The 13,185-nt window shown below is 44.2% G+C and overlaps 1 protein-coding gene across 2 annotated transcripts in view; it reads left to right on the top strand.

The window, feature by feature from the left end:
* The window catches only part of Uvrag (UV radiation resistance associated), a 264,183-nt gene that overhangs the window by 114,642 nt on the left and 136,356 nt on the right, over positions 1-13,185 (top strand). For both annotated transcript variants that reach the window (XM_060367624.1, XM_060367625.1), the window contains one exon: positions 10,153-10,258. In XM_060367624.1, the coding sequence (XP_060223607.1) occupies positions 10,153-10,258 (106 nt within the window). The remainder of the gene's footprint in view (positions 1-10,152; positions 10,259-13,185) is intronic.

Below are 13,185 nucleotides of genomic sequence, written 5' to 3'. Positions count from 1 at the left end.
GTTAACAATGTGTTGGCAAAGATGCCAACACAAGAGAAACCTACACACTGCTGGTAGAAATGTACTAGTTCAACCTCTGTGGAGGGCACTGGGAGGAGATCTTCCATATGACCCAAGTGTGCCACTTCTGGGCATTTATACAACGATCATGGAGATGGCTGCACACCGCTGTTTCCTGCGGCTCTGTTCACAGCATCTATGTTGTGGAGCCTGCACGCCCAACAGCGGATGGTTAAGAAAATACATGTGCACATTGTAATTGTTTTCAGTCATAAAGAAGAAAATGGAATCAGTTGGAGCGAATCAGATTGAGCCTGTTTAAGCCGGTCCCATGAAGATGAAATATTATATGCTTTCTGTCATTGTGGCTTCTAGATTTTATATGGAAGCATAAAAGCATGTTAATATATATGATATGAAAGTAGGAGTAAAGCTGTCCAGGGGGATACAGGTGACTAATGGCGGGGAGAGAAGTGAGACGAGGGCATAGAAAACTCTGATGCTCAGTGTCTCACTCTGTGTTATTATTGCTATGAAGAACACCCTGGACAGGATCGGTTTGGCTTACACTTCCCTATCGTGGTCCACTACTGAAGGAAGTCAGGGCAGGAGCCTGCGGGCAGGAACTGACGAAGAGACCACGGAGGGGTGGTACTTACTAGCTCGCTCCTCCTGTCTTGCTCAGCCTGCTTTCTCATAGAACTTAGAACAGCCAGCCAGCCATGGCAGCACTCACGGTGGCCCCGGCCCTCCTTCATCGGTCACTAATGAAGAAAATGTCTTATAGCTGGATCTTACGGAGGTATTTTCTCAGTTGAGGTTCCTTCCTTGCAGATAACATTAGCTTGTGCCAAGCTAACATAAACCTAGCCAGCACACGCAGTGTAAGATAGTAACTTGTATGCAAACTTAAGAATAAACAATTTGAAAATATTTCTTTTCATGTATGTATGTGGTATGTGTGTGTTCCTGCAGAGGCTAGAAGAGAGTATTGGATTTCCTGGAGCTAAAGTTACAGGTGGTTGGGAGCCACCTGATGTTGGTGCTGGTAACTGGACTTATGTCCTCTGGAAGAACAGCAAATCTCTTAGCCACTGAGCCATCTCAGGGCCATGTATTGACAAGGGTTTTCTTTTTCTTGTTAAAGCTGATGGGTTACATAGTAAACGTTCTGTTTCTGTCATCTGAATTGTACATTGTTGATGATTGGCACAGGATCACGTGACTGCCACAGTTTTATGTAGGCGCTATGGTCTGGTGGTGTAATAACTCAACTGCAATTCTTCAGCATTTTCACAGCTATTCTAGCTCTTGCATTTCTGTGTTATTTCCTTTAGAATCTACTTCTGAATTTCCGAAGGAAAGGGCTTTGGTAGTTTTGGTTGCACTTTCGTGGCTTCAGTAGATCAGCTGCTGAGAGATAATCACCAACAATATGAATCCTCATTCCATGGGTCTCCATTTGTTCTCCCCTGCTTTACTGCCTCATTTATGGTTCCTGAGTGTAATCTTTGACATCCTTCACTAGATTTATTTTTAGTTATTCGTTGATAGTATACATAAGCAGCAATTAATTTACAAAATTTATTCTGGAATTTAGACTTGGCCAAGTTTATTTCTAGTAGAGTTGGGTTATAGATCCCTTTTGATTTTTCTGTTTACAACCATAGCATTTGTAAATATATTCTTCCTTTCTTGTGCTGTGGCTTTTTCTTTTTTTTTTAACAAATGTATGTTAATTGGACAAAGGAGTTTCATTGTGTCTGTGTCTGTAAGTGTATACACCTACTTTGACCAGGCTACGTGTTGGTTTCCTGCATGGATCGAAAGTTGTCCCGAGACAGTGAGCCCAAGAACCACACAGCTCTGAGAGGAAGCCTCCTCAGCAGAGGCTGGCAGCCCTGAGGGAGGACGGCGCTGGCTGAGCTGGAGTGCTACAGTCTAACAGCTCCTCTTCATCCTTTGTAGCTTTGCAGTTCCCAGTGGTGCATTTCCCCAACTGAGCTCAGGCACTCCGGATCCTCAGCCCCATTACACTTCTTTATTTCTTCCTTCTGTGCTTCTTGGTTTCTTCCATGAGAGAGTCACCCTGGGCAGCAAGCGTCATAAAAAAAGATTTAATGGGAGGGACGAATCCAGGAGTGGCTGCCCTGCTCCCCGGGAGAAGACAGCAGGGGACTAAACTGTAGGAAGGGCTTATATAGGATTTTCTAGGGCAGAACAGAGAGGTCCAGGGTGAAGATTGGCGGGATTTCAAGTGCTGAGTTAGGGGGAACTCAGGAATTGGTGGATTATCCTGTTCAGGAATTGGTGGGGTTTTGTTGTTGTTGTTTTGTTTTTTTGTAGGGTGAGGCTGGAAATGACAGTTACAGTCCTTAGAAAATGAGCATCAGGTTAAATTTTGGGTCAAAGTTTTGGTGGATGGGTTGGTGTTCCCCTCCCTCTACTAGGAGACTAGCCTAGTTAGAGGGTGTCCTCTCTGCAGCTCTGCTTGAGTCTCCCTCATATCCTCCCAGGAGCCTACCCTGACTTAGGTCTCCAGCTTGTCACAGAAATGCTCCCACCCTCAGTTTCTCTTTTCTCTACAGTCCTTCAGTCCTCTTGCCTTTGCTCTCCCAGGTCTGTTCTCCACCCTCTTAACTCTCTGTGCCCCCTCTCCTACTTTGTTCCTTCTCTTTAATCAGTACCTCTATCTAATCTCTCTCCTCCTGCCTTCAGGATGTGCAGGGTTAAAGATAGAGCAGATAGAGCAGAGATTGAGGGAATGCCCAGACTGGCCCAACAAAAGACCCACCCTATGGGAGAGAGCCAACCCTTGACCCCATGAACAATATTCTGCTAACAGGACAGGAGTCTGTCAGAATTGTCCTTTGAGAGACTACCCAGCAGCCCCTCAAAACAGATGCTGAGCTCACACCCAAACACTGGATGATGAGTAGGGCATCTTGTGGAAAAGTGGGAGGAAAGAGAAAAGAACTGGTGACAGGAACTCCACAAGAAGACCAACAGAGCCAACTAACCAGGGCCAAGAGGGGCTTGTTGACACTGAAGCGTCAACCAAAGGCCATGCATGAACTGGACCTAGGCCCCTACAAAGATGTAGCAGATGGGCAGCTTAGGCTTCATGTGGGTCCTCTAGTAAGGGAAATGGGGACTGCATTGGACACCGACTCACTTGCCAGCTCTTTGATTACTTCTCCCTGGCGGGACTGCCTTGCCAGGCCACAGGGGAAGAGGACATACTCACTCCTGATGCAACTTGATGAGCTGGAATGGTTGGGAAAGGGAGGCTCCCCTTTGCTGACAAATAGGGGAGAGGAGAGGGATGGGGCTACAACCAGGATGTAAAGTGAATGAAAAATAAATACATTTTTAAAAAAGAAAATTAAAAAAAGCAAGTAAGCAAGCAAGCAAGCTAGATGAGGGCACTTAAGGAAGTCAGGGCTTGGGGCCTGGCTGCTGGAGCTCCTATGGCAGGGGGCCTGGCCACTTCCCTGCCTGGACGGTTTAAAGAGTTTATGAATTATGCAAAGGGAGTCCACCACAGGGATTCCCTGCCTCTTGAGTGGTGTGACTAGCCAGTACCACTTGTTACTTGGGTCTGGTTTTTCCTTCCCTTCTCCCATCTCCAGTACTTCCTCCTTTTAGTTTCACTCTTTTTGCAGTTGCAGAACTGTGTTAATAAAATGCTGGCTGTGGATGTCTTGCCCTCTTCCTGGTCTTAAGTGTAATCATAGCTCTTGATCATTGTTATTCATACTAGTCAGAAGATTTTTTGTGATGATGGCATTGCTGAGGTTTGGTTTCAGTGTTAACTCTTGTTTTGTTAAGCAAAACGAAAATACTTTTGTCTCTGAAAGATTCTTAATACGGCTGGTATTTTACCAGCAAAGCACCTGAGCCTGGTGTTGGTGTAAGCAGATAGGTATTTTCTCTTGCTGTTTTTAGTGCAAGCAGTTGAAATGGTCTCACAGGTCCTAGTAAAGTACTACCATTGAGCTCTCCCCGCAGCCTGAGAATGTTCTAATTGTAAGTCAAATTCAACGGATACTAATCATTTATATTTTCTATTTCTTTTGACATAGAAACTAATGGTTTGAGGCAGTTTGACTAGTTGATATAAATTAAAAATTGGCATGAAGTTGTGATTGTCCCATAATTCCTCCAGGTGCCTAAAGGCTCTCTAGAGAGGTCATCTTTTCCGCATGGTGTTGCTGCTGTTGTCATGCAACAGAGCCTTTCTGAGATCACAGTTCTGGAACCCGTGGAGAAAGCACAGCTTCTGATGCCCTCTGTGTGGTAGTGAGCACAGGATCTGAAGAAGGAAGGATCACAGATCAGGAGCAGAGGCAGCATGGGTCAGGCTAGGCTGGTCCCTTTTATACCAGCCCTGACCTGAGGATGGGAAGGGTCACGTGAGAGCACATCCGCAGGGACATTTAGTAAAACTCCCTTTTGAAAGCTTCTGTCACCCACAGTGATTGAAATAATGGGATGAGCTCATGGTAAGACAGATATATATATATATGCCAGTTTATTGGAAGTGGCGGGGGAGGGTAGAGAGAAGGGAGAGGCATGTGCAGAGAGAAGAGAGAAGAGGAGGAGAGACACAGAGAGAGGAGAGCAGAGGAGAATGGGGGTAGGTGGGGGGAGGAGAGGTAGGGAGCAGGGAAACCAGATTGTCCGGATTGTATAGTGAAGAACCCCTGGGTGAAGGGAAGGCGTGGAGAGCAGAGGAGATGGGGGGGGGTATAGAATGGGGGGAGCTGGTGTGGGGGGAGAGATGGTAGGGGGGAGATGGTGAGGGGGAGAAATAGGAGGTAGAGGAACCAGAGTGTCCTGATTGTATGGTGAAGAGCCCCTGGGTAAGGGGAAGGCCCACTCCTGGGCTGGGGTATGCCAGCCATGCCCTGCAGCAGATAGGGACCAAGCGATGTGAGCAATCAAACACCCAGAACTGCCGCCCCAAAGACCATGCTTTCCATCATGTCAGCCTTTAGGGGACACAGTTAAACCACGTACAAACCAGAGCAGCTGGCAATTAGTTTTCAGGAATCAAACTTTCTCTCTCCTCTGACCTTTCACCTCCCCACCACCTTTGCTATCCCTGTTTCATTCAGGACAAGGCCTGTTTTTAGTAAGATGGTTGCTAACCATATGCTAGCCTTCTTGTTTACTACCCTTCGCCTTCCTGTGAGAAGAACGAGCTTTCTCTTTTAGAATTACTAACATGTAATAATTGTACAAGCTGAAGAGTCTGCTGTGGCTTTCTTTGCATATGTGTTGCATGCATCGACCATGCCTGCCCTCCTGTCTGCTCTCTGCTACCCTGTCTATCCTCTCTGTCCCCTCTCCCAACCCTCCCCAGTCCCTGATAGTCCCTGCATAGAGCTCTTGAAAGTACAAATCTAATGAAATCTTTTCCAGCGTGAAAGCTGAATGGCTTTCCAATGGCTCTCTCCATTGCATGCAGCCTTTCACAGTCTGCCCATTTGTCTCAGTTAGTCTGTGTCGTCCTTGCGTTTCCATCTCCCACTTTAGCCTCACAAGCTACAGGGAGTGTGCCGCTTTCCTGGAAGCTCTGATTTGTCACTGCTTCTCTTAAACTTGTACATAGATGCATGATCACCATCAGGCAGACAAAAACCTCTTCTCAAGGCTCATGTCCTGAGATTACGGTTAATTTGATTGGTTGTTCTCAGTATTTACAAGTATTTATCTGATATACAACTTTTCATTTGATATATATCTTTACATTCACAACATCTAGCTTCCAAGAATCTTTATTAAACCCAATTTTCATTCTCTCTCTCTGTCTCTGTCTCTCTCTGATAACGTTAGGTGACAAGGCGCATCTGTCCTTGGTCACCAAGGTGACTCTGAGGTAGCTGCTTGGTTTCTTCTCCCTGCATTCGATGTTCTTGGTTCTACCGCAGCCGGGAGCACTGGCATTGAGCAATCACCCAGGTGACTACATGGTGTGTTTCTCTTTATAGATGCTTTTCATAGACATGAGCTCATGAGGTGTCCCCCCCTCCTCAGGCAGCTGTCCTGTGCGAGTGCAAAGCCGTTGTTTCTTCTCCTGTTAGGCCTTCCCCTCCTCACCCCCAGGAGGATCAGGATGTGCCATGCTATTTTGAAAAGCCTAAATACTTCCAACTTTTATTCTCTGGTTGAATTTGAAAGGGGGACATTATGAGCCCCGTCTTGATGTGGCAGGGGCTCGGTGAGTCTATTTGGATAACACTGAAGAGTGGAGGGAATGTGACTCTGTCTGTGTGTTTTAAGCCCCTAAGGTAAGATCAGAAAGCGTCTGGGGCAGTGAGAGCCAAATAGTTGAAGTCATACATTAATTATGGTCATGAATCATTTTTATTTTTAAAGTCTTTACCATTTGACAAGGTTGTTTGCATAGTAGCAGTGGAGCTCTAAGCAGCCCGCCCAGCTTCAAGAAACTGCTATTTGTTGACTTGTCTCTGGGTTGATAATACCTATTGTTTTTAGTAAAAATTGCTTATTTCCCTGCCTGAAGGAGGGGTCTTTATGCAGTTTTTCTTGACAAAATATTTTGAACTCATAAATGTAGGAAACAGTGATCTTTCAGTTAATCTCATGCTCTATCAGTCAATTTCAGGAATGTGTTTACATATATGTATATGCTGGACAATCACGACACATATTGAGAGGCTGCTTTGCGGAACTCTTGCTCCTCAGAAAGACCTGCTGAGGAAAAGGAGGAAGAGGAGAACCATTCACTGAAATGTGTGCTGACAGTCTTCCATTGCTGTGCATTACATGAGTGTGTACAACAGAGCTTAACCCTGACTGTTGCAGTGTGTGGTGCGCAGAGGGTGATGTGGTGTGAATTCCTAGAGCAAGGGGCAAATGCCTGCAGGTGCTAGGAGCAGAGGTTCTGGCTGAGCTGCCCTTTAGTGGGTTACAGCTTTGCTTACCTGCGGGGGATAGAGACATGTGTGGGCAGATGCATGGCTTATAACAAGGCACAAAAGTAAGAAAGGTCAATGCTAACGGGTTGGTATTACTGAAGTGAAGGTTCAGGGAGACCAGGCTGGCGATGGAGTAGAGACCACATCACAAAGGTCCTCCTTTGAATTTGGGTTTCTGTAGACGTGTTTTTAAGACTGTATCATCGGCGCAAACTAAGCATGCGTCAGGAGGCAAGGGGATGGCGTTGTCCTGAGGGAGCTGCTGCATGACTGATCTTTGGACCTGTTTTCAGATGACCTCAGAAATCCTCAGTAACTATCAAGTAATTCCCAATAGCCTAGAAGGGTCCTACTGAAATGCTCCTAGAGATACTAATGTCGTAAGATCCATTGTACACACACACACGCACGCACGCACGCACGCACGCACGCACACACACTGTGAAGACATTCAGGCTAAGACTGATAGCTGTTGTGTAAATGAAGTAACATTTTCACACAGTACACCACAATACAAGTTTTGGTGTGGTCCTCATCCCAGTCCATATCTCGGGTTTCCATCACCTCAGGCAGTCCCTCAGTCCCCAGTGTCTGTTCCTTGCCCAGAAGCAACTGATTACTCTTTGTCACCAGAGCTGGATTTTACCTGCTGTTGGGTTTTAGATAAAGAGCGTGTTCAATCTGTTCTTGTTTTGCCTCTGGCTTTTCTTCACTCGGCATGGTTTTGGAATTTACTCATATTCTTGTGTGTATCAGTTACTCTCCTTTGTATAGCCGAGTAGACTGTCACTATACATACAGGTCTTAATTTGGTTCTTAGTTTTCTATTTATTTGGTGGACAATTAGATTGTTTTCTGTGCCCCTTTGCGGGGTTGCGATGGGCAGGGTCTTACGCAGCCTTGGCTGGTTTTGAACTCACTGTGTAGCTCAGGCTGGCCTTGAACGTCTGATCTTCCTGCCTCTGCCTCCTGAGTTCTGGGATTACAGATGTCCACAGCTACACCTGGCTTCTGTGTGCATTCTGAAACAGACCTCATGGTCTTACACGTTCATCCTTTGTGGGTAAGCACCCATGACTAGAATTTCTGGACTGAAGGTTAGACTGTATGTTATGTTAAATTTCCTAAGAAATTGTCTTTTTAAAATGTTAGCATTATTTAACTTACCAACAGTACATGTAAATTCTACTTGCTCCCTACCCTTTCCTTCATTGTAACCTTAGTTCTTCTACTGGGTATGAAATAGTATCTCATGGTGAATGTAACTTAGATTCACCTGGAGACTAAGATATTCAGTTTCTTTTTCTATGCTTACTGAGCTTCCATTTTGAAATCAACTTTTGGTGCACAAAAAGATCAGTCTTTATCATGGTAGTTACATACACACATACATACCTACCTACCTTTGTACTTTGCTCATATTTTCCCCTTTTACCTTTCCTTGTCTGCCTCTCTTGGCCCCTTACCTCTGCCCAATGCAGATTTCCATGGCAGTGGCACAAATGTATATTCCTAGCAGCAGTACATAATGCCCCTTAAGCAATCTGTGCAAGCTTTTGATGACCTTTGCTTCCTTGGTATAGTCAGGCGAGGTAGGTCACCCATGTAGTTTTACTTTTCATTTTTTTCTGGGGGCTAAGGTTGTTATACATTTTTGGGCGGTGGTAATATTGGTGATCTGCTTTGTTTTGTTTTGAGAATTCTGTTCAGTTCATTTGCCTATTCGTTGAACAGATAATCTGTGGAGCTTTTGGTATGTGTTTATTTTTGGTTGTTTTATTTTACTTTTTCTCGCTGGGGACCAAATCCAGGGCCAAGCACTCAACTTGTTTTTTTCTTTAACATGCTGTAGGTATCAACCTCTTGCCCTGGACGGCATGTCGGTGGTGAGGATTCCCTTCACTCTGTAGGCATCCTGCTGGTGTTTGCTGTGAAACGCAGCTTTTTAACTTCAGGCAGTCCAGCCACCAGCTCCTCACAGAAAGTCTCTGCCTGTGCTTATTGGTGTCTTGAAGTTGCCTGTGCTTATGTTTTGAGGTGTATGCTGTTTGTTTTGTTTCTCTAACATTTTCATAGTTCTATGACTTAAAGTCTTTGGTCCATGTTGAACTGGAGTTTTGCAGAGTGGGAGGGATCTAATTTCCTTCTCCTTTATGAGGACATCTAGCTTTCCCACAGCATTTGTTGGAGAGTCTGAACTTCTTCAGTGTGGCTTCTGGCACGGTCCTTTGTTGGCTAGGGGATTTGTTGGTGTCTCCCAGTGCGAACACTACGTTTTCACTTTCATAGTGATATCTCTAGGTGAACACACTTTCCTGGGCCTGGTAAACAAGGTTAAATGATTGTTCTCTGTGTGCGTGCGTGTGTGTGTGTGTGTGTGTGTGTGTGTGTGTGTGCGCGTGTGCGCACGGGCATCAATTGTGTACCTGGTACCCATTGAGACCAGAAGAGGGCATTGGGTCCCTGGGAGTTGGCATTACAGATGGCGGTGAGATACCTTATGGGCTGTAGTAGTCAAACCTTCATCTCATCTCTCCAGCTCCTTGTTTGTTTTTGAGATGGAGTCTCATACTGTGCCACTATTCTCCAAGCCCTGGGCTCAGGTGATCTTGCTTCAATCTTGTACATATCTAGATGGATAAGAGTACCTGGTTATTGACCTATTTTTCATCTTTAAGGTAGTAACACACTTCCTTGATCATGCAACTATAGAAAACCTTGGTATCTGACAGATTTTAAGATCGGTTTGTTACTTCTAGATCTCTTCCTCTATATAAATTATAGGAATTTATATAAAGTAAGCCCATGAACCCCCATGACTGTCTCCCAGCAATGAGATTACAAATTTGTGCTGCCATGTCCAGCCTTGGCATGGATTCAACTCGGGTACTCATGCTTGAGCTACAGGCTCCTTTCTGACTGAGCCATCTTCTCAGCCCCTCAGCCAAATGGCTTTCTAAAGCACTCCCAATCCCTTGAGTCCTTTACCTTAACTACATTGTGGGCAGAGCGAGGCAATTCAGAGCGCTGTTATTTTAGGACTTGTAATTCCTGTTACTTCATTATATGTTTGAATCTAGAAATAATTGGTTTGTTCAGGATTGATTCTATTTATCCTAGGAGATTTATAGTTCATGTCTGTGGCTCTCTGTGTTTAGACTTTGTAATTAACTCACTTACATTTTTCTACAACTTGTATTTCTAGGCTTCATAGAGCCCAGTGTGCAATTAAACAGACTCAGGTAACTGTTCAGAGAATTGGAAAGGAAATTGAAGAAAAGCTAAGACTCACATCGACAAGCAATGAGCTGGTAGGTTTTGTATAAGTACCTGTTCAAACTCCTTGTTTTCTTCAAGCGATTATCATATTATTCTTGGAAACAATCTCTAGACAGTACTAATAACGATACTAATAATGTTGCATTGAGATGGCTGCTGGTTCATTTTAAATGTTAGAAATAAAAGTTCCCATCTGCTAAATGTAAGGTAAATCTGCCATATTCTGTTAGATGAAACTTGAGATTATATATAATTACTTGGAAGATGACTAGCAGACTATTTTATTAATGTCTTATAAATTGAACTCTAAACATGAACTGTGTAGCGAGTGAAATATAGGTGCCAGGTCAGGGAAAGCGGGAAATCAGATCAGTAGGGACTAATTTACTTAAAGAACGCATTTGGGTTGTTTTTGATGGCTCAACTGCCTGCTGAAACCTGCCCCCAAGCCTAACAACCTGAGTGTGGTCCCAGCGATCCACTTGGCAGGAGGAGAGCCCACTCCTGTAAGTTGTCCTCTGACTTCCGTGACACAAACACATACAAGTAAATAAATGCAAACCCCATTTCACTGCTGTCTCTCCATAGTGCTGGTTTTAGTGAAGACAGTTTCTTACAATTTAATTTGTACTTTGATTATATTCACCCAGGATCAATCCAACTTGAAAAGATGGATTTTTAAATTAATAGGATCAAATATAAGAGGCCAGTCTGTGAATAGTGTTTACCCTTAGAGCAATAAGGGTTGAGTGAGGCATTCCAAAGAAACCATGACCTCAGTCCAGATGGACAGATTGCAGGTCTTCATAGAGCTGGGTGCTTTTTTATACTCTTCCTTGAGAGGGAAAGACTTGCAGCTTTGGAGTGACCATTCTGTCTCAGTAAGCCAAGTGTGTGCACCAAAGTACCAATTATCAGATGGAGCCACGTGGCTGTGCACAGCTTTCAGTGTATTATGGGATGGAAAACTACTTAAAATTCATAACTTGCCACGAAGTCACAGTATTTGTCTGCCTGGAGGAACTGCCATCTCACACCACAGCCTCTTCCCACTGTCCCTTGCACATGCTTGTGTAAAGGCCGCTCTTACACTGAGGGGTTGTGCACACAGTCACGTGCTTCTGGAATTATGGGAGGTGTGTGTGCAGCTGCCTATGTGCAGTCATTTTCCTGGGATTTGAGCTAAATGCATTTGTTCAACCTGTAGAAGTTTGCTGGCACTGGCAGTTCCCACAGTTGAACTTCATATGCACACTTGCTTGTGCCGTGCCTGGAACTGTTTCTCCACCGCACTTTCCCTGTCTATGGAAAACCCTCCATGCTGGCTTTAGTTTTACAGCTTCGGATCAAGAAGGGCCTAAACTTTAGGCCATGAGTACATTGTAGGGAAGAAAACTTTTCAGATTTTTAGGACCTTTGTCTGGGGAGAACTTGCTAGGTTGTATCTTCTTTACTGGCCTCTCCCAGGCTAGACTGGGAAATGACTTGCTTCATTTAGTGGCTGCATGTGCTTTTTCTCAGTGTGGAAACATGTATGCCTAATCCTGTTTTTCTAAAATGTAAGTGGTGACCCACAGAGTAAGGTGATAGAATGTGTGCCCTTACGGAGGTCGGGTTCAAAGGGTCACTGTGTTTATGCTGATTAGCTAACACAGAAGGAGGTCAAGGGAGTTCTGAACTGGAAGTGAACCTAGAAGTCATCTAGGTCCCTAATAGCCCAGTTGACAGTGACACTTGCACACCCAGCCCCCTTTCCTCCGTGGCTTTTCTTGAGAGTATTTATTACCATCTAACGTGGTATTGATTTAGTATATTTTTGTCTCTCTAAACTGTGAGGCTTGTGATTCCCCACCCTCTTCTTCCTGTCTTCCTCTTCCTTCAGCTTCTCCCCCCTTTCCTTCCCAACCTCTCTCCCATTTGATTCCCAGCATTTAGACAAATGTTGGACTCATACTAGAGGCAAGGGAAATATTAAGTATTTATTGAATTTAAGAATGAATGCATGGTGCTAGAGAAATGGCTCAGCAGTAAGAGGGCTTGCTGCTTCTCCGCAGACCCAGGTTCGGTTCCCAGCACCCCCCTGGAATGACTCACAACTGAGTGTAACTCAGATTCCAAGGGACTGAGGGCTCCTGTCCACTTGTAGAATGCATACACACAGAGGTACACAAATAGACACGTAAGTGAAAGTTAAAAACGTGAGAATAAATCCAACATGTCTCGTTAGACTAAGACAGGAAACTGTTTACTTGTAGCATATTAGAAATAGTTACCTCCCTTTGCAAATTGGTCCAAGTCTAATTTCTTCAGCATTACTGGGGCTGTTTGGGTTATCTGCTTGTCTTCTCTGGTGCCTGTGTCCTTGGAAGGACTTTCATTCAAGAGGTTGGACTTTGTAACACTAACGATTCTTAAGGTTGTGTAGTGTTCTCTTTTTGCTTCTAAGTTACAATTCTATGATGAACATTTTCAATATCCTATTTTATATCCTGTTGTTACTCATATATCTTATAAGAAGTTTCAGGTTTGGTGCTTCTGCCCCCCCCAAAGAAAAAAAAACCAAACAACTTTTAGATTTATAAGAATCTTATAATGATAATTCAGAGTTTCCCTATAGATTTCTCCCAGTTTTCACTAATGTTGGCATCTTCTGTACCCGTGAGGCAGTTGACATGGTGTGTAGTCAAAGCTAAGACAATAACATGAGTATGTCACTGTTAACTCCAGCTTTGTTCAGGTTTCACCAGTGTTTCCACTTGTCTACTTTAAACCTATGTTTCCCTTTTAATGGGGAGCCATTTGGGGTATGTATATTTATTATAAAGGTAGTTAGTGCAGGAACTTACTTACCCCATCCTCAATATCCCTATTACAGCGTTTGCTATCATTAATGAAGCTATGTATTATACACAATGTATATTATTAGTCACCTTTAGTCAGAGTCCATTCTACCTTACTA

The sequence above is a fragment of the Meriones unguiculatus genome, chromosome 14, assembly GCF_030254825.1.
Source record: "Meriones unguiculatus strain TT.TT164.6M chromosome 14, Bangor_MerUng_6.1, whole genome shotgun sequence".
Classification (NCBI taxonomy): domain Eukaryota; kingdom Metazoa; phylum Chordata; class Mammalia; order Rodentia; family Muridae; genus Meriones; species Meriones unguiculatus.
This window is presented reverse-complemented; position numbering and strand designations above follow the sequence as displayed.